This window comes from Pteropus alecto, unplaced genomic scaffold (assembly GCF_000325575.1).
Source record: "Pteropus alecto unplaced genomic scaffold, ASM32557v1 scaffold146, whole genome shotgun sequence".
Taxonomy (NCBI): domain Eukaryota; kingdom Metazoa; phylum Chordata; class Mammalia; order Chiroptera; family Pteropodidae; genus Pteropus; species Pteropus alecto.
The window spans coordinates 30,074,074-30,096,752 of record NW_006442107.1 but is presented as its reverse complement, the minus strand read 5'-3'; the positions used below and the strand labels follow the sequence as shown (position 1 = coordinate 30,096,752).

Sequence of the window (22,679 nt, the reverse complement as noted above, 5' to 3'; positions counted from 1 at the left end):
CAGTCACTCCTGAGCAGAGACCCTAATATCCAACTGCCCAATGAGCATCAACTTTTGGATGCTTATTTGGCTCTTCAGTCTTGTCATATTCAAAGTTGAACTCATTGCCCCCACCAAAATTTCAGTGAGCGGTATGATCTTTTATACAGGTACCCAACTTATAAAGTGAGAAATCATCCTTAACCCATTCCCCTCCCTTACCCCAGATATTTAGTCAGCCAATCTTGTCAATAGATTCTGCTTCCTAAATAGTCTCAAGTGTGTCTGTATCTCCATTTTTATTGCTGCTGTAGCTCATGCCAGTCTTTCTCAGTGAATCATCAGTGCCCACCTAGTTGGAGTACTACTCTGTTTCCCTTCGCAGTCAGACTGGTCTTTCTCCAATGTGTAACTGACCATCTCACTACTTTGCTTTCAGCGCCACTCAGTGTCTCCCATTCCTCGCCAATACATCAAAATGGCCAATGAGGTCCAACTACACTCCAGTCATGTACAGATTCTGGGCTCACATGTCTGAATGTGCTTCTCCTTCTGCTGTGAATCTTGCAGTCCCCATTCCCAGATCGACTTCCCTCGGGTAACCCGCACTCTTCCTTACACACCTTTACATCATTCTTAGAAGACGTCCATGGTTTCCCCTCTTTGATGTGACCTTGTGTTCCCTCCCAAAGCATTAAGTCCCCACTCCTCAGCGTATCTGTGATGCCCTTGCAGGTCAATTACCCTGTCTTTCTCCAGCATTGGACATTGTCCCTGAAGGTGGGCTTTGTGTGTTGATCACCACTGGACCCAGCATCCTAGCTAAATACCTGGTCCACATGTGAAGGATAGTGATAAGATAGCTTTCAAAAGTTTTTTTTTTTTTAATTTAACAGTTACAATAAAAAATTTGGAAAAAATTTTCTGAGTAAATCAAACAGCAAATATTTATTGAGTAATGAGAGATGCAGTTCTCAAAATGTGATTTATTTCTCACAGTTCCGGAGGCTGGATATCCAAGATCAAGGTGCCAGCATGGTCGCATTTTGGTGAGGGCCCTCTTCCTGGTTCATAATGCCTTCTCATTGTTTTCTCACGTACTGGAAGGCACACGGAAGCTTCGTGGGGTCTCTCTTATGAGAGCATAACTTCCATTCATAAGGGCTCTACTCTTATGACCTAAGCACCTCCCAAAGGTACCTCTTAATACCATCACGATAGGATTAGGATTTCAGTGTATGAATTTGAGGGGAGGGGACACAGACATTTAGCCTATAGTGTTAACTATTCTAGAAACATTGTTTGAAGCACTGCTGCTTCCAAGGCACTATGATAGAAGCCTCAAGAAGTGATAAAGGGAGTATACAAATTCTCAAGGAGCTTGTTGTCTAATAAGGTTGAAAATATGTGAATGCGGATGATTTAATAGAAAATAGAAAATGATGAGTATCCTAGAACAAGCACAGATAAGTGCTTAGGGTTTTGGTAGAGGGGGAGATTAATATGCAGTGGAGCAGTTGTAGAATGCTTCTTAGAGAAACATGCCATAAAGTGAGTAGAGTCAGCCAGATGCACCTTGTGGAGAAAGTGTGGGTGTGGTGGGAAGAAAGCTTCTAGGCAGAGGGAAGTTATCTCAGTGAGGCCACTTCCAAACACAAGAGCATTGTCTCTCTCCCCCTACTGTATTTACCTTTATTGAAAGTGTGTGTGTGTGTGCGCACGCGCGTGTGTGTGTGCACGCATTTGCATTGTTCACCGTAGTATCTCCAATGCCTAGAACAGTTTCTGGTACATGGTAGATGTTCAATTAATATTTTTCCAAGGGAGGAAGGAATTCATATTTGAATTTGGTTTTAATCTCTATAGGTAAACTATAGATATTACAGAGGCGATATAAATATATTCCAGATGGCGGGATCCCCCATACTTTGCTTAAGTGTATGTTTCAAACACCTTATTTCACATTTACTTTTATTCGGGCTTTAAATATCCAGTTTTTGAAAAAACAATACAACAATAATCTCAAGTTGTCTTTGAGTTGTTCATTTATTAGTAGGACATTAAAAGAAAACTGCCCAGGAGTAAAGCAGGGAAAGACAGTGGTTCAGTGCTCTTGAAACAGATGAATCAACAAATATATTTGAGAGATCCCATTCCATTCCCATTATCTATATTTACCAAATAAGGAAAAGTAACAGAGGACTTCAAGGAGCCCATGAGAGCCACTATCAAGTACTTATTTGTAATTCTTTCAGCATCTTGGAAGTGAAGTGTTATATAAATACAAGTTGAAACTCCTTGTTATTCATTTGCTTTTTTCCCCACACATCCCTCCAGTCACACAGTTTTACTTTAAATGCAGCAAAGCTTTATCGGTTTTTGTGGTTGGACAATATAGCTTTTTGAACGCTTTTGAATCTGCTTTCTTTTTTTTAAGTCTTTGTTCTCTTCTCTCAGTTTCTGAAAACAGAGGAAGCAATTCCCATTTCCGTGTATGAATGTGTTAGCCTTTAATAATAATCAGATAGGACTCAGACATGAATAAAACAAGCGAGAGTAATTTTTATTTCTCCAAAGACTCCTGTACATATCCTTTGTTTTGTTATCAGTATATTCAGTTCTCAAAAGTACTTTCTTATAATTTTATCTTTTCTGAAATAGCTTTTTGGGAAGCATTAAGTGAAAAATGCAATATGCAAACAAATTGAATTAAACATGAAAGACAGATGACTCAGGCTCTTTTCTTCTGACGTGCTGGGGAGTTAACCCTGCACAGCTCATTACCATTAACGGAAAAAGTCATGACTTAACTGTGCATTCTCAGACATGATAGAGGCAATTTCCCCCGCCCCCCTAATTCGCTATATAACTTGATTACTTTAAATGTACTAAAATCCAAAATAATTATTTTATCAATCATGTATCTTAAAAGATTTGAGCTCCATTGAGAAGAGACCTCCAAAAGCTATTATTTTTTTTGTAAATATATCTACGATGCCTAGACATTATATTCTCCTTTAAGTTTCCAAATAACGAGGGTACATTCCAGCCCTAGTTTAAATATAACTTACATTATATTGTATTTTAAGTGCTGTTCAAGATTCAGAAAAAAATATTGTTTTTTTTCTTAATATGATTCAGAAATCTGTATGGAGTAGAAATTTCAAAATGTGGACATTTCTTGCATACACGGAGATGAGTTCTTCACCGGTTCTGTCTACATAGAACAAAGCTAAGGCGGAGGATGTGAGCTGAGGGAGGCTTATGTGCAAGTAGAGAATGTGCATATTATCTGCACACTTTACTTACAGGCTCCAGAATGTGAAGTACTAATCTATATTTCTGAAGACAAGATCATTCATTTTTCTGATTTAGTAAATGTGGAGTCGGCAAAGTGGAAAAAGGGAGAAGGACTTTTATTGGAAAATATACTAACTATAGAGAGAAGAGAAGATCCTCAGTTATCAAGGAACTTAAGATTAGAATCAGTCCCATTTTACAAACAGGTTTAAAAGTTTATATTATGATTTTAGAAACAAAACAGGACTGTTTTTTACAGTGACGTGTAGCTGCATACTAGTGATTATGTGTGTATATGCATGGGTGTGCGCTCACGTAACAGTCAGGAAATTGGCATTCTAACATCGTTAAGCAAGTGGGCATTTCTACTAGTTAAAGATCAGTTTTTCTCTAATTACAAATGTGTTCAGGAACTCAAGAGGAAAGAACTAATGCTCATCAGTTCAAACACTGGAGTAACAGAATCAGATGCTCCTCGCAGCTAGCTGTTGTCTCCTGTATCTCTCTCCTTTGCATTTTCAGCTTTATCTTACAGTTTCTCCATTCCTAGTGACAATGAAAAGCCATCTGTCATGGAACCTCAATATGCAAGTGATTCTGTGGCTTGAAGTGGGGCTCTTAGTACAGCAGATTTTCTATGAGTAAAATTGGTCTTGGCGGGGCTGGTGTGTTTTGAAACATTAATTTATTATTTTTAATACTACTTTATTTTTTAAAAATTATAACATTTATTGAGATAGAATTCACATACCATGCAGTTCACCCATTTAAGTTGTAAAATATGATGGTTTTCTGTGAATGCGGACTTGTGCGACCATCACAACCAACCAATATTACAACATTTTCATCAGTCCCAAAGAAAACTTTACCACCTGCATTTTTACCTCCTTTTCATTCCTTGTCTACAGTGCCCTTTTTTTAACTTCTCCAGCTTCATCTTTTCTCATCTTTTCCTGATCATCCTCTACCTGCTGGCTTCTCTTAGTTTCTCTTTCTTTTCCTTGCACATGGCAAACACAACTCTTGGTCTGGCTATTGTTCATTGCCAAGGAGGGAAAAAAGGGAGGAAGAGAGAGGATGTGAAGACAGAAAGGAGGGAGTGAAAGGAAGAAAGAGGAGCCATTAACCCAAAAGTCTGAGAGCACCTGGAGATGAACATGAACACAGAAAACTACAAAATGAGAATGCATCTTACCAGCACTTTCCTCTTCTCCTTCTGTTGACACATTATTCCAGCCCATCATTCCACTGTAGTTCTTTACTATAAGCTCACTTGCTGCAACAACATTGCATTTATCATTCTTGTGTTGTTTTTTTTTATTCTCCAAAATGGTGACTAAGACAGACTGATGATGCAGATATGTTGTTGTCATTGACTGTGTCCCTCTAACTCTCCTTCCTCTCCCTCCCTCCCTCCCTCCTTCTGTCTCTCTCTTTCTCTCTCTCTCTATTCCTTTCTCACACACACACACATACACACAACACATGCACAAACACGAGAAAGAGATACAAAAGCAGACATGATGTATGTGTAAAAACTGACTCATGAATGTGTGGCATGACAGTTCAGGAAAACAAAAAAAAAATTAACTGTAACATTTACCTGCTCTGTCACTGGGAGATTAAATTTTGAAACTTGAAAGGTGTCTCTGGCATAAATAGGATTAGAGTTTCCCAGTGAAAGCAGAGACACTGCCTCCCAGCCTGCAAAGGGCTTAGTGAATACTGAGTAATTATACTTCACCACATTAATTTCAAATCATCTCTCTGACTGGTAGTAAATATTCATGATAAAACATACTTAGCTCAGCAGCCTGATAGGCCTAACAGGTCACCCATCCATTCACTCTGAGTGTGCAAGTCCACCGAGGACAGGTTCAGATTCTGTTAGGGACGGTGCTGGTGGAGTGACAGGTGACTCAGTACCAGAAAAGTACACTGGCCCTCTGCTTTTCTTTTCTTTCATAGAAAAGAATGTATTACAAAGAGACCATAGGAAAGTCTGAAAAAGTAATAAAAATCTCTTATTTTTAAAGAAAATGGGAAGGTCAGGAAAACCGAAGCTGTTGGAGACCTTCTGCGTGTGGAGACTCACTGGCCCGGCATCTCCTTGGCTCCTAGGGGGCTGTGACGTCAGTGAAGGCATGTGCTGCAGTCCGTGTGCATTTGCACATATGCATTGCAGGGAATCCACAATATTCAGCAGATTCTTAAAAGGATTTTGACTCAATACAAGCTATGGAATAAAATTAATAATTCAGAAAAGCCCTTCAGAGAAGAGTGCACCTAAGCGTGTGAGACCAAAAAGGGGGTGCTTGAGCCGGCAGACAGGTCAGCCTGGGCGGCAGCTGTGACACCCACAGGGCTGTTGTTGGAGCTGAAAATTTTGGAATTAATTATCCTAGAAATGAGAAGTACAAGCCTCATGACAATGATAATGACAATAACAAAATCCAAAAACATACATGGACATACTTGCATAAGGCCTGCAAACATGGTATAAAAAAATAAAACCACAAGAAAATAGAGAAAAGTGTTGATGGTTTGCAGTGGGAATAGAGGGACATTTTTTCTTTTACTAACATTCTGTATTAGAAATTTTATAATTTGTAAACAATATAATATAATTTTTATAATTTTTCTCAAAAGATAAAGTTCAGTATATAGCTTGAAAGCTAAAATGAGGACAAGTAAAACCTTGTTCAGGTCGTAAGGTAGTAACATTACCCACTAATTTTTGTGGTCTACACAGATAAGTAAACCTTGCAAAAATGTGGTTAGAAAGCATGGAGCCAAAATTGAAATCTGTGGAAAATCAGAACACTTTTATAAGGATTTCATTGTCGAACTGATAAAAAGTATTTAGTCAATTCAGATTTAAACAATGTTTTAGATCTAACAAAGTGAACAGACAGAGTACTTTGAGGTCCCAAGGAAACTGCCAGGGTAGAATCATGGGTTAATTTCATATTTTGTATCTTATGTATCAGGTGTCACTTTTAAAAAGTGGCAAACTGCTGGTCTAAAAAGAAATTGACCATTTATCACAGTAAAGCCAGTGAATAATATTATCGAGAAGGAGCTTTCATGTTATAGACCACAAAGAAATCCTGACTTACGTCCACTAAATTTCTCCCTCCAGAACATCCTTTTCTTCAAGTCTCTCCAGAAACACAAACCTGCAATGACTCTGGGTCCCTTGAAAGCTTCAATATACCATAAAAGAAGGAGTAGAGAAGCGAAACAGCCAGCACTGCGTTCTAGAAAAGCCCATCTGCCCTGAGACTGACTCAGCTTCAATTAATTCTCCCAGTCAGGGCCTCCCAGTCAGTGACTCTAGCTGTAGAGTGCAGTTCTGTAAATCACACCAAGAACAATTTATGGACCTGAATAATCTACACTCCTGCAAACTGGACCTAGTTTCTTAGATTGCAAAACTAACACATGTAGAGAGCTTAAAATGCCAGCTTATCTAGACAGATTTGCCAATGGAACATTTCTATCAAAACTATTTTTGTACAAGCATGTTTTTTAAATGGTAATTGACACAATCGAAGACAAAAGAAACTTTTTCTACCTTTTCAAATATTAGTTACCCACAGTGCCACACCCAAGACCCACCTCCTCCCTCAAGTCTCCCCTTGCTATACCAGCGAAGTCTGCCTTGTCTGGAGAGTGCACTTTAGTTTACAGCCATACCATCCTGACCAAGCCTGATCCCATCTGATCTCGGAAGCTAAGCAGAGTAGAGCCTGGTTAGTACTTGAATGGGAGACCATGTAGGAAGACCAGGTAATAAAAAAAAAAGAGTGCTGTTTAGCACCAAAGCACACGTCCTCATGCCACTTTAACCTGTTATGAAGTATGTCCCCAACCTGTTACAGCTGGAGGCCAGAGCCCATGCATTATGCTCCTCTTGTATCTCACATAGCAAGTGGCAGCATGGGAGGGCTCAGGGTCTGCCTGCTCACAGCAGAAATCCCGGAACGACGTAGAGGATGGGAAGCCTGTCATACCATGTCCTTCCTTTCGTCATGTCATTAGATTATTTGAGGGGGAGATGCAGTGGTTAATACAGTGACTCAAAAGAACTTGTTTCCTGGGCAAAGTAAACAAGGCAAAGTGGGCAGTGTAGGCAAAACCTTTGGAGATTTTCAGACAGCATTAACAGATGCACAAAACGTGAGCCACAGACAGTCTACATACAAACTGAAACTTGGAGAATGCATCCATCCTCAGCTTCAGTCACAGGAGTCTGCTGGCGGTACCCCAAAAGCCATCTCCCTGTTCAACTTCTCGGTCTGAGTGGTGTCTGTCTCTGCTCACCTGCGGAATGACTCTGCATCTGGAATTACACTGTCAGTCCTGAGGTTTAAAATGTTAGAAACAAAGTACATTACCTTACCCTTTAAATCAGCAACTCTGTGTTACCCATCCTTATCACCACACTCACAAGTTTATATTTCAGTGTTTTCCTTAACAATTCCTGAATTTAGTAGGTCTCTAAGTCCCACTGATCATTTTTTACAGTATGTGTCAGAACCAACTTCTCTTTCTGTTCCTGTTGCTCTTATGCAAACCCTCATTCCTGTTTTCTCTGCCGTCCCCCAGGCTGGTCCTCTAGGCCAGAACTGCTAGGATGACCTTCTAGACCTTTATCTTCTGCATCTCTGATCATTTGAAACCCTTAGACAATTAGAGTCTCTCCTCCCCCATTATGGGCAAGTGTTGCCCACAGTCCTGCTCCCCCACCTGATTGGTCTTCTCCCAAGATCTTGTATCTCTGGCCTCACCCTTGGGACTGATTGAGGCTAGTCCTATTTCAAGAACCTGCCTCTGTGCCTTCCTAGGTCCTAAATTCAGAAACATTCCCTTCTCAGATTTTATTTAATGAAATAACATATGTAATGTAGTGGCCTCTTTTCATAATGCCTGACTACATATCAAATGTTTAATAATTATATATGCCTATTATGATTATATCATTATTAAGTATATACATAATAGCAATAAACCACAACATGCATTGCTTTTGCCATTTAGATTTTTAATTTGCTTGGGTTTTGACCCTTGAGGTTCAAGACTATGGAGATAGGATCTTTGCATTTTGAGGGTTACAGTGGTGCCTGGTACAGGTCTGTGTACATAGAGACATTCAGTAAATATTTGTGGATGGAATGAAATGGCAGCAGCTTTTGTCTCCTACTCCAGGCCTCCACTGAAACGGGGTACGATTTGACTGCTTTTGTAGTTGTTAGGTAGACTAATGTATTTGGCCATGTAGATGCAACCTTAGTGTGTGTATATATGGGTGCGAAACATTTAAATTCTCATTTAAAAGCTAGGATGGAGCTTTAAAATCTTTCTGGCAGAAAGTCAAGACTCTCTCTTCTCTATTTTCTTCTCTTTTCTCACAGTTTTATAAATTACAGCTTGTTCCAATAAAAAATTATCCAGATGGCCATTTCTTCACATTATATTTCATTCCATGCAGAGAAAGTGTTTTTTTTTTTTTAATCCCTTTTTTTACCACATATTCTATTCTTGTGGCAACTCAGTAAATTTCAGAATGAAATTGAAAAACACTAAACAGTTTAAATTCTCTTAAAGTATTCCAATTTCCCTACTTGTTCTTCTCTATGTATAATCAGCAATGCCAAAGAGATTTATAAATAAACTAATATCGTCAGTGTCCATTTGGCAAAGTACCTGGCATGTACAAGGCATTATGCCAGGTGTTTCATTATTTTTATTTTCTCTAATATATTCAGAGAAAAATCCAATCCCAGAGGCAGTTTGGTATAGTAGTTAAAAGTCTAGACCCTGGCGTCAGACTACCTGGGTTTCCATCCCTTATCTGCAATTTCATAGCTATGTGGCCTTGACTGACTTATTTAACCTCTCGGTGTCTCAGTCTCTCCATGTGTAAAATGCAAATTATACGGGTTCTTACTTCTTAAAGACATTGTGAAAATTGAATGATTTAACATAAAAACAGAGCTTAAAATAGGGTATACGGTAGACTAAAATCTGTAGAAGTATATAACCTATTATTGATATTATGAATATTAGACTAATCAAATTGTGTTTTGGTGGAATCTTTAACTTTTAAAATACTTTTACTACCTAAATTTCATAGAAATAAAAATATCCACATGAATATTTTAGATTAGCCTGGTCATCTTTTATAAAATATCTTGTATGTCGATTCTCGATAACAATTACTTAAAACAAATTACTTGAACATTTTTTAGAATAGTTTATGGTGGAGAAAGTAGTACTGATTATATTTTCTTGAAAGAAGTAGACGTTCATTTTTATCCACAATTACACTGATGCCCCCAGTCTTTAATATCTCAGGGTCGTTTATTAAAAAACAAAAACAAAAAAAAACTGTAAACAGCTCCCTTTAAGATATAATGAAAGTCCTAATGTTGGTTCTTTTTCTAATTAGGACAGTACTGCTTCACACACACTGAACTGCAGTACACATTTGCCTTTGGTGTATTAACTAATTTAGTGGGAAGAGATTTGGCAATCAACTTCTTGAATAGGAAGCCTGCCTATACATATTTGAATCTGCAGATGAGTTTGTATTTGCTGATAATGGAATAATAAAAGGCCACCTCTTAAACGCAAATCCAAAATGTACACTTCATAATCTTCCAAAGACTCCTTAGCACATATCTTGGGGGTGGAGGTAAGGGAGGGACAGTAGGACTTCCGTAAATCTTCTTTTATCTGATAGTGTTTGGGACTGCTCAGCTCAGGCAGTTGAAGGATGCTTTATTCTCTGACATGGGCTGGTTTGGTTTTCCTTTTTCCATCACAAAGACTGTACTCCTAATCTTAGCTCATAGGTTTGTCAAATTGACTGTGGATTTACCACTTTGAAAAGAAACATCCCAAAACAACATCTAAATAACCTGTTGACATTGAGTCAGTATTAGTATATAACACAAGGGTTAGATGTTTTTGAATATATATCAGTATGTACATATCTAAATATATATTTTTGCATATTCAGATGAATTTTTACAATTGCATTTAAGTTAAGCATATTGAATCTAAAGCCATCCAAAAGATAGATTTGTTTCATTATATCCATAGCCAAAATGTATACCTTTAATTTATGAATAATTTTTTTAAATTGCGTTTGGAGCATTTTTTACTTGAATTATACTTCAGGTGCCCTTTGGACAGCTATTCTGAAAATAGTTTCATTTTTTAGTGAAATTTTGTTTTAAAACAATGCATATTTGTAAAAAGGAAAAATGTACTTTAAAGAACTTTACAGAAATTAACGGTATTTCAAACTAGACTATTTCAATTGAAAATACACTTAACAATTAAAAAAGGTGAAAACAATTTGTACATAATAACAAAAATGTTCAATGCAATAATAGAAACACAGATTGATCACTGTAATTTTGTTTTGATTGAATTAATAATATAGCATGTTAATTACTTTGTTTGTTCAATTTACTGCTTAATGTTAACTATGTAGATAGTATTCTATTAGAAATTTTTAAACTGCAGATTCTATTAATCAGATCTCATCCATGCATAGATTATACCAATTACTTAGTACACTAAGCTGGTTGCAGTATATAATTGTAGAGGCTCTTAGTGTGCTACTTAGTGTACTATCACATTCTTTCAGAATAATTTATACCTTGGAAGTTTCCAGTAACCATACACTAAAATACTTTAGAGGAAAGAGTACATGCACGTGTGTGTGCACACACGCGTGCACACACACACACACACACACACTTTAACCTTTACTCTTGATGCACTTTTCCTTCCCAATCTAGTTTACTGAAAATATTACCTATGATAAAATAGTCCCAATGATATTTTTTACACACTCAATTATAGGGTAGCTCCTAACGCATACCAAGGGAATGTTATATGTTGGACTTGAGTTTTTGGTATTAGAATAGACATTAGAGAAATGACTAAGTTCATATCTCCAATGAAACAAAAGTAAATGGAGATTGGCATTTATTTCTTATCTGCTTCTGTGTGCACCAACAGAGTTTATATTCTTGGCATGTATTCTAGTCTTTATAAATTTCAAATTTATGAATATTTTGAAAAACACAAATTTATGAATATTGTGAAAAACATCAAGAGCCCAGTAGGCTAAATCATGATAGGGGCCGGTTATTCTCCAGGAAGGGGCTGATTCTTCACCTCTGCAGCTGGCCCTTTGTTGTTTCTTCTGGACAATCGGTGGAGATGGCAGGAATTGAAAAGGGCTATATTAACTTTTCTGTATGGACAGAGGTTGCTCATAGGAGGGAGGATTCAATCTGGGGTAGCTAAATAGAGAGACTAGAAAAAGGAGAGCCCACTGGGCTGAGATTGGGGACGTTGATATAGGTGATGAGATGAGTCTTTTTTCTGGGTTTTATGCCTAAAATTCTGCTCGGCATCAATTCAAGTAACATCCATAAATAGGTAAATTATGTGTATGATAAATAACTGTTATATATGATTGTTATTTCTTTAGAAACTGCTATGCTGCTGAGGTGAAAGATAGGCCAACTGTACTCACTTCACACTGATATGAATAATTACGGCCTCCAATTTTAAGAAACTTAGAGAAGATGGATGTATACAAATAACAGTATAATGAGATAAACATTCATAAAAGTTGGAAAATGTGTTTTAAATCTAAGGAGTATTGATTATTCTGATGTGACCAGACCTTAGGTGTTACGGGTAGTGAAGATGGAGATGGCTTGGAAAGGCAGACTGGGTCAGATCATAGGGGTCTGTCAATGCCATGCAAAAGAATTGCAACTTGGGTCAAAGAGCGTACATTTATAACAAGTAGAAGGAAAGAAATAATGGCTTTTTTTTTTTTCTGAAATGCATCTGCAATATGAAAACTGAATTCTTATAACTAACAATATGAATTTTAGAGGGATGAGTTAGGGTTAGAAAGAAACTGCCTTTATTGAATGGACATAGGCCAGATATACTACTACTATAAACATAAGATATAAAATAAACAGATGAAGGCTCTGAAAGGTGGAAAGGAGGGGCCAGACCAGCTAGAGACCTCAAGGTCTGAGTAATAGTAAGTTGGTGCATTCCCTGTGCTTTCTTTCTCCTCACATGTCTTGGGCTGGTTATTGTTTTCATTTTTTCACTTGTTTCAAGTATGTTAATTTCTTGTTAAAGCACTTTCATTGTTGCTGCTTTACAGTTCTTGTGAGATAATTCTATCACCTATGTCATCTTGATGTTGGCGTTAGCACCATGAAAACATGAAAGTATAAAACTCACTGGTAAAAGTAAACATATATTCAAATTCAGAATAGTCAAATGTAACAGTGGTGCATTTTAGTAAAAAAAAAAGTTAAAAATAACAATAGCTACAGTAATTTGTTATGAATACACAATCTTGAGCAAGAATAACAAAGCTGGAAGCATCACACTTCCTGATTTCAAATTATACTATAAAACTATAGTAATCAAAACAATTTGCCACTGGCATAAAAACAGACACAATCAATTCTCATATGTATGGTCAAATGATCTTCAACAGGGTGCCAAAATACACAACAAAGAAAGGACAGTCTCTTCAATAAATGGTGTCGCAAAAACTGGATATTTACATGCAGAATGAAATTGGATTCTTACCTTACACCCTACGTAAAAATCAACTCAGGAACAATCTAAAGAACAAATCTAAGGAACAAAAGAAACAAGTAAACTAAACGAAAATAGACTCACAGATACAGATAACAAACTGGTGATTGCCAGAGTGGAGAGGAGTTGAGGGGCTCGGTGAAAAAGTTGAAGGGATGAAGAAGTACAAATTAGTAGTTACAAAACAGTCATGGGGATTTAGAGTAATAGCATAGGGAGAAAAGAAAATCAACTCAAAGTGAATTAAATACTTGAAAAATATAAGATCTTAAACTATAAAACTCCTAGAAGAAAACTTAGGGGTAAAGCTCCTTGACATTCATCTTGGCAATTATTTTTTTGGATATGATACTAAAAACACAGGCAACAAAAGGAAAAATAAGTTTAATGGGACTACCTCAAACTACAAAGCTTCTGCACAGCAAAGGGAAACATCGACAAAATGAAAGGGCAACCTACTAATTGAGAGAAAATACATATTTGTTAAAGAGTTAATATCCAAATTGTATAAAGAACTTATACAACTCAATCGCAATCATAATAATCTGATTTAAAAACAGGCAAAAGACCCGAATAGACATTTCTCCAAAGAAGACAAACAGAAGGCCACCAGGTACATGAAAAAGTGCTCAACATCACTAATCATCAGAGAAATGCAGATTAAAACCACAAGGAGCTGTCACCTCACACCTCTTAGGATGGTTATTATTTAAAAAAAAAAAAAGATAAGGGTCAGTGAGGATATGGAGAAAAAAGAGTCCTGTACACTGTTGGTGGGAATGGAAAATGGTGCAACCACTATGGAAAACAATATAGAGATTCCTCAGAAAAATTAAAAATAGAACTACCCTATGATCCAGCAATCCCACTGTAGGTATATATCCAAAGAAATTGAAATCAAGATCTTGAAGAGGTCACACTACACGACCATGCTCATTACAGCATTATTTACAATAGCCAAGATCCGGAAACAGTGGATGAATAGATTTTAAAAATATGGTGTATGCATGCAATAGATTATTATTTACTCGGCTTTTAAAAAAGAAGGAAAATCTACCATTTCCAACAACATAATGCATATATTTATGGCCTTGATGGTGGTGATGGTTTTACGGGTATGTACTTATTCACAAACTCATCGAATTGTATATATTAAATGTGTACAGGTTTTTATATGTCAATAAAGTGCTTTCTGCTGTATGCATTAAATTTTCTAATACTTTTAATGATGAGTAAGTTAAGGTAGTAGCTATTTTATGGACAAAGTTACTCAGAATTAGAAAAACTTTACCCATAATATGCCTTGGGTAAGCTCATTTTGAAACCTCAGGAATCTGAAGAAAATTTTCCCTGAGACCTTAGGATCTTATATTGGATTTTGCCCTCTCTGTATTTGAGAATACTATAATAGACTTTGTGTTACATCCTCCGTAGATATTAAAACACTATGATGGTTCTTCCCTCCTGGTGTATATTCCATCATGTATCATTTGTACTTTCTCTTAATCCTTTTAGAAGTAAAATCAGCAACAATTTAAATCATATGTTAGCTTTTAAAAATTTCTGTGGAAAGTATTATAGGTACTCTAATTTTGCAATAATCTGCATTTCAGTATTTATCATGCCTTTCAGTGCCATTTGGCTAAGAATTCAATATTTTCTAAGAATAAAATGTGTTTATTTAACATTATTATACTGTGTAAGTTTAAACTACCCACATATTAAAGACTGAAAAGGAGTAAGTTATTTTTTAGAGTTAAATGACAGTGAAAACAAAAAGTATTCAATCTACTGGGAAAAAACATGGGGTGTTGTGTGGGGGCTGCTGCTTTCCTTAGGGGATCAGTGCGATGCAGCCCAACAGCAGGATGGGGCTCTTGTCACCATCAGGGCCCAAGGCTAAATTGCAAAACAGGCAGCATTTACTTATCTCATTCCTTTTCATTTTCTTGCTGGACCTCTTTTCTGTCAAGTCTCAGCACCCTCTGTGAGAGGCAGACATTTAGGGCTTCCTTGCTGCCCTTTATTTCTGAGAGGCAAACCTCTCAGACTATCTCTTCCATGAACACTTCCAAATAAGATGCCTGCACCTACCTACTCTAACAAGTAATTCTTTGTCCTTTGAAGATAGATGAAGATATTTTTAGAATCTAACCTCCTAGTTAAGATGAGTTTTCTGTGTCATCTTCTCTAGGTCTTGGAAGAAAAAGAATATAATTGGCTAGTAAAATAATTGAGAGAAAAATATACAATCAGCCTCATAGAGGGGTGGATTAGTGCATCAGAGAAGAACTCTTTAGAGTCTAAGTATATCCCTAATTCCTAGGCTATATGAGGGCATATTCCTAGATCAGGACTCCTCCTGGGAGCGACTTGTCTATTTCAGGCGACTTCACTTTTCAGGATGAGGAGAAAGGTTGTCAACAAACTGACACTCTTCTTGAAATACTGCTGATCTCTCTCTCTCTCTCTCTCTCTCTCTCTCTCTCTCTCGCTCTCCTGGGTCTCCAGCTTTCCTACTGCAGATCTTAGGACTTAATCTCCATAATTGCATGAGTCTGTGTGTGTGTGTGTGTGTGTGTGTGTAAGTATAGCACTCAAGGGGTTACATTTTCGTCATTTTTGCTTAAATTTTAATGCTCTCTAACTTTTTAATATTATGTCACAGAGAGAAAATGACAGTCAGGACTTGGGAATGAGAGGGGATTTAGAGCCTGAGGGGGCTGCTCAAAATTATGACTGGCCTGGGACTCTGGTGCCCCAGGACCCTTCTGGCCACCCTGATGGTGTAGCTAGAAACTGATTGGGGAGCTACTATTAGGTAAGTTGTGACAACTTAGTTACAACCTCATGGTCCAAACTGTCCCTCTCCCAGGATTTGACAGAGCATGGCCTGTTATTTCCAGCAGAATAGTATGGCCAGAGAGAAGCAGAAACCAAATTTACTGCTTGGGTGGATATGAGAAAATGAACAAGTTATTGATACAAGATGTTACTATAGTTGGATGAGAGAACCTGAGGTCCAAGAGGTTTGGCAATCAGTAGTCATCATCTAGATCCATGGAATTGGGGCCAGATGAGAAGAATCCAAAAAGAAGAAAGGAATCCCAATTAATGGGCAAAGCACAGTAATAATTTTTCAGAGTGAGAAGCACATGGGAGACTGGCCAGATGGTATCTGGGAAGTAGACCTTACTTCCTAGGTTGTGATTAGGAGGCAGAGGTCTTGTCATGGGAAGAAGCCAGCAAGAAAAAAGTAGAAATAGAGGGCTTCTGAATTCTAGTCATGGAAGCAGACAAGGCATTTAATAGCAAGGAACCAGGGTAGATGCCAAGCTAGAGTATCAGGAGCCACAAGGCTGCCTAGGTCTCAAACACAAGGCCTGACTGCAGCCATCAAAACTAGGTATTGCTTCAGATTTGGACCTTTGGATAGAATGAACGAGTAGGTTTAGCAACATTTAACCTCCAGCTTCAGGTCAGGATTGGTCCTGGGAATATGGAGAAACTTCACCAACCTGTGGAATCAGGTGTCCCTGCTGTAGAAGGAAAGATGGAGAATTTAGAAGCCAAGGACCCTCCTGGGCCTGACACAAAAAGAGGTGATGCAGCATCAACTGTTCATACTGCTGCCTCCAGTCCCATCCCCATTACAACTTGAAGGTGGAGCAAAAGTCAGAACGCTACTCATCAAAGTTGTATAGGGCAGATGTTTTAAAATTTTATTTTATTAATTTCAAGTATACAGTACATTAGTGGACATTTACATAGTTTATAAAATGATCCTAATTCCTCTTGGATTAGGATTGGAATTAGGATCCTTTTTCCTAATTGCTCTTTTTCTTCTCTGGCTTTCCACCTAGCCAATACATTAATAAAGTGCAGATTTTTAAGTAAAAAAATATATACCGATAGTTTACTTTTACTTTTCCATTACTCCTCAGATGTTAAAATTATACTTAAATATTCTGAAAAATAAAACTCATATTTGTAATTGCAGTAATTTTTGTTTCCTTCTATTCATGAAGTAAAAAGACTACAAGGATCTCTGTTTTAGAGCTGTCAAAAAATCTCTTAAAAATGTGTCTGCATCTGTCTAGCAGCTTTTTGCTTATTTAGCATTTACCTTCTATTCATCTGCTTTGTTGCTGTTGATGAGCTTGAGGCTGACATTTTCTATAAATTATTCAGTTGAACCTTACGAAATTCCTAATATCTGACTGTCTCTGACTTTTTAAAACTGCAATTTTATATGGGTCAGCCTGTGCCATGCAGTATGAGTCATGTGGGGGTGATGATATGAAATTAAGAAAATGCATGGTAATGATCATTTAAAAATTTCGAATTGGTATTGTATATTACATGAGGAGCAAAGCTTCTGAGTAATAGTATCTTAATGAAAGCTTAACTGTGCTTGAAATAAATATTTCTCAATTTCCCTTAGGTTAGCCTAATATCTTCAACTTTTATCTGAAGAAAATTATTTCTAAAATCTCCATTAAATCTTGTATGCTGCAGCTTAAACAAATTTCATCTGCTCTGTTGTTATTAGAAATAGTACTTTAATACATCTTCACTCCTCACACAGCACTAGCATATGCTTACGTATGGCCCCCTAGCCATGAACCCTGGCAAACCAGTACAGCCTTACCCTGTACGTACCTGCCTTGGCTACCCTTTGTACAAGAATTATGCCACAGTTTCCTTCATGTTTGTTTGTTTGTTTGTTTGTTTGTTTGTTTCTTTCTTTCTTTCTTTCTTTCTTTCTTTCTTTTTCAATGATGATGTTAAAAAAAAACCTTGTCCCATTTCTGCACACCTGATTGGTACTAATAATTAAGTGATCTATTTGGGGGCTTCTCAAGGAAGTGCCCAGAAACTTTGGAAAAGTTTGGGAAAGGCTCCTGTGTGAGCCTATTTTCTCACCCATAAAATAAACACATTAACATCATCTTTGGGTATTTAGTAATAAATATTAGAAATAATATATGTAAGCATCTTGAATTGTAATGGACCTATAGTATACACTCAATGGGGTTAGCTTTTTTGTTCTTATTATAAATTTATTGATACGTTATTGATATATATGTCTTAACTTCACTAAATTTATATATTTACTCTATAGTGCCTAGCATATAGCATATGCTCAGTTGAATCAATAACTGAATTAATGAATAAACTTATAAGTCAATACCAATTATTACAAACTACAAAAAATGCATAAATGGGGCACTTCTATCTCTAGCAAAAGATAAGGACATGGACACAGAACTCTACTAGGGACAATCTGCCAGCTGGTAGGAAGAACCAGATCCTTTGTCCTGGCTGATCCTCCTGCTCAAGGCTGTTGATAGACTCCAGCCACACCAAGGATCCAGGATTCAGCTTTGACTGTAGCCTGTTCTTTTTCACCTACAAGTGTCCCTTCACATTCAAACCCAAAACTTCCTAGCAGTTTCAGGAGGATTAAGTGGAATCCAGATACAGTACTTCTGACTTTATGATTATTAAGAAATAAAAGCATAATATTCTCTGATACTAGTAAATATTTTAGTTACCCATAATATTTTGTGATATAGTCAAATCAGGGCATAAATATTGGAAGGGACTTTGAGTCAAGCGTTTATGTAGCATTTAATTGCTTCATTGGAAGCACATCTTTATGTTATTTTTAGATTTTTAAGTTTCCAAAATTGTAAAAACCATGTGTTCTGATGACTTGTTACCTATAATACTCTGCTATGTAGAACCTGAGATTTTTCTCAAAGGCCAATCTGAAAAGAAACTTATTTGAATGTGTTTGGGAAAATAATATCTCATTCAGTTTTTAAATTTTGGATGTAGACCTCTTCCAGTGACAGTGGATCACTGATTTATCACTATAAACTGACAACTGCTTTCATTTTATTACAAATCAGTGCTTTTGGCTGCCCGTATTCGGACATGAACTTGAAAAAGGAGGCGACACTCCAGGATCGTCTGAGAGAACAGACACAGGCAAATTTGGAGTTAGACTCTTCACATTCAAAATTGAAAAACTTCTGTAGTTTAAACTTCAATGGAAAACATGAAAAGTTGAACAGTCAGTCCAGGTAAGGAACTTTTTGAAAATGTGAACTAGAAAGTAAACCATGTCGAATAGTAAAAGAACAAATTTGTTAATAGCAATAATTCTTTATATTTCTTTGAAATAATTATTTTTATTTCTGGATATTATGTTCACTGGCTGATAGAATTCATCGAAGCCTCTATCTTCATTTAAAAATATTTTTATTCATCCTCAGACATTTGAATTTATCGCTTTCTAAATACATATATTACCTGTAAGCAATCAAAAGCATATCTCATCTACAAAATTCCATGAGATTCCCTTTTACCTTGATAACTTCTTTATTTTGAGGGATCATTTCATAGATGGTGTATCTCTTTTAGCACATAGATAAGTATTTGTATTCACTCAGTCATATCTGGATTTCTTCTCTTACCTTTAACTGTCTTTGTCATCTTTAATCCATACATACCTCACATGCAATTTCTTCTTACTCTGAATAGTTTCCATTTTGATTTATTGATAACATATCATCTTTTTGTTCCTAAATGTAAACTTACATTTTACATATCAGATTTCAGTTTTTATTATACTCATTTTCTAGAGAGCTGCAAATGCAACCTTATTTGATATTTTTAACCCAAATGGTAAAACAAATAACATCTTTTCTATAAAAGAGCTCCATTCTCCATGCTATGAATTATAAAAACAGAAAAATCTAACACTAAATAAATTGGAGACTAGACAGAGATGGAGCCAAGAGATGGAGAAGCAAGAAGTAGCTGTTTTTCAGACCCCTTTGCAGATGGAAGGTGCTCACATTAAAGCCCTTGAAGGACACGAGGCCCTCCCTGTGCCAGCTCTGATGGAGCTGCTGCTTGAGAGGCTGCTGCTTCTCCTAAAGTCTCAGAGCCTTGCTCTTTGCATTCGACAGGTGTAAAAAGAAGATGTGCATGCCTCTCTGTGGGAGCAGAGTTTACACTGGAACAACTTTCTGTCCATTTTCACTTTCAGTCCCAACAAGAGTGCTCCTTTACACCCAAGGGGAGAGCTGTTCATTGGGATATATTTTTTCACATGAATATTACATTCTAGACTGTGGATTTTGTTCTTTTTCATGAAAATGTTGTTATAGAGCTTTTGAGTGACATTCCAATTTTGTTATATAGCTTATTTTGATTTTGATCGCCATGCACATGACTGCAGATTAGCTCCCCTCCGTTGCCTGGTCTATTTTCTATGGATACGCATGCCTCTGTTTCTGTAGCTGTATCTTGCATTTTTATTATTTGTTATACACCCACCCCTCTTGTTGAAACTTCACAGGGTCTCATTGTTCTTTACTGCTCCTCACACCCACACTGTTTACAGCTCTAAGTAGTTGGGAGCTTGAATGTCCTTTCCATTTCCTAGTTGACGGAGCATTTTTTTTTCTTCTTTTTAAACTGTTTCCAAGGAACAATGTTTATTATTTCAGTACATCTATTTGCCCTTATTCTTTCTGTTCTATTCTGCTATCTTTTTTCCAGATTAAAACTCATTCAGTCTCTCTTGTAAATGTTTTAGACATCCATCCCCAATGTCAAAAGTTAGAGAGACTAAGCAGATCTTTGAACTCCTTTAAAAAATGATTACATTGTTGTATTCTCTCAGAGGTCAGCTAAACCTTTCTTTTCAGCACAGATATGGCTTCCCCTGTCCTCGACTACTGTTAGGAATTTGCTCTTTTTAATATATTATTATGGGTTTTATTATTTTGAAGGGGCTTTGAACTGAAATATGTCAGATAAACATAATACCAGAGATAGAAAAGTAGAGACTGTTAGTTGATGATTGTGCAGAAATATCACACATGATCCTATTCTGCCAGATCCTATTTCATGTATGCACGGAACTGTGCAAGTAGCTGGGTGGAGGGAGCAGGAGTCGCACAGCACACATCTTGAATTCTTAAGCCTTCTTTTGCTTGAACATCTCAAGACCAAAGTCATCCTTGCACTCCAATCTCTGTCCACTTTCAATTTTAACCAATCACCATAAAAGTGTTTGGATAAATAATAATGGCAGTAGTGGCCACTTTGACTTAAGCCCATCTCTATGGCCTTCTGTTCGTGGTCTAGAATTTTAGCATGAGGTAAATAGAGAACAAGGACATCAACAAGGAATAATATGTAATCTAATTGTGAGCAAATAAAGTATATTTTAACCCTCCTCACGGTTTGCTATAGTAATTTCCTGAGGCTCCCTTTCTTCTACCCCAAATTTTTACTGTTAAAATCAGAAGATATCAGATACAGGTAGAGAATAATGTTTAAATTCTGTCTCATCTACACGCTAATAAAAAGAAATAATTTTTACTTTGCTCACGTCCAGGCATAAGCATAGGAGCTACATTAGTGTAAATTAGTGTTAAAATTTCCACTAGACTTCAATCCATCCGTCAGTCACTGAGCTCTGGACAGGACTTCTGTAATTCTTATGCAAGCAACACTTGTCACCTTACACTCTCCAGACTTACTGCAATTCAAGTGCAAAATATAAAATTAACTCTTGACATTCTTCCAGAATCAATTAGATGCTGTCCAGCAATTCACTAAATTTTGTCTTTTCCTTAACTACATGCCAGTTTTGTGTTTATTTTTAAAAAGTACATTTATTCTCATGTTAATCTTTGGAGAGTTGTTAATAACTGTTTAGCTTGCATTATTTAGTAGTGGAAGTAGTCTACTTATATTCACATTTCCTTAGTAGGGGTCAAGTTTAAATATGAGTGGATTATATACCACTAGATGTTTACAAAATTCACCTTCATGGCAGTCAGAGTACATGTTAAATACAACTTTAAAGAGTCAGATTCACAATAGATCATCTCTACTGAAAAACATATGTATGTATGTAAGTATGTATTCCTTTTCCTTTGTGTTAATAGGGTAGTATTTTATCCATAGTACATGAAATGGAAGCAAATGACCTTATACTTGAGTGTCTTTCATTTGGATATGTGCTCTACGGGGTAAAAAACTTTTAATTTGTTTAACAGTTTGCACATACATTACCTTGGGAGCTTCTCATAATCTTGTGATTTAGGCAAAGCAGACATTATTGTCCTCATAGTATCGCTAGTTATAGATGAGGAAGCAGAGATCGTTACTGGTAGCTGATCTGGCACCTAAATTTAGTTTTTGGATTAAATTCAGCATATTCCTAGTCTAGTAAACTAATAGTAACCCAAAAATATCAACCGTAATAATTAATATTAATATTACACACTTTGAGCTGCAAGCATTGTGCTAAAAATTTGTTTACATCACCTTGTTAATTTTCTTTCATCATTACAACCATTTTGTGTGGTAAGTATTCTAATTCTGATTTTATAATGTAGATACCTAAAGCTTCAGAGAGGTTAGGCAAAGATCACACAGATAATCAGTAGATAAAATCGAATTTGAATCCAGAACTGCCTGACTCCAAATCCTATACATGTTTCAACTAACATTAGGCTAACAAAAGAATGACAGTTTAAGACTGAAAATACCCGGCTGGGTTTATATTTAGACTGCTTTCTACTTCTGTTTAGGATTCTCAGGGTCATTTTGTGATGCATTTACTTCTTATTTTGTGAAAATAGAACTATGGAAGAAGAATCTTAGCTATATTTCCCTATATATATATATTAAAAAAACTA

At 36.6% G+C, this 22,679-nt stretch overlaps 1 protein-coding gene and 1 pseudogene across 1 annotated transcript in view; both read left to right on the top strand.

Annotated features, from left to right (window-relative positions):
* Window positions 1-22,679, top strand: part of L3MBTL4 (L3MBTL4, histone methyl-lysine binding protein) — a 244,485-nt gene that overhangs the window by 114,749 nt on the left and 107,057 nt on the right. Inside the window, 1 exon segment of the mRNA XM_006920119.1 lies at window positions 18,864-19,037. Coding sequence (XP_006920181.1) covers window positions 18,864-19,037 — 174 coding nt within the window.
* LOC112469451 lies at window positions 6,965-7,083 on the top strand (annotated as a pseudogene).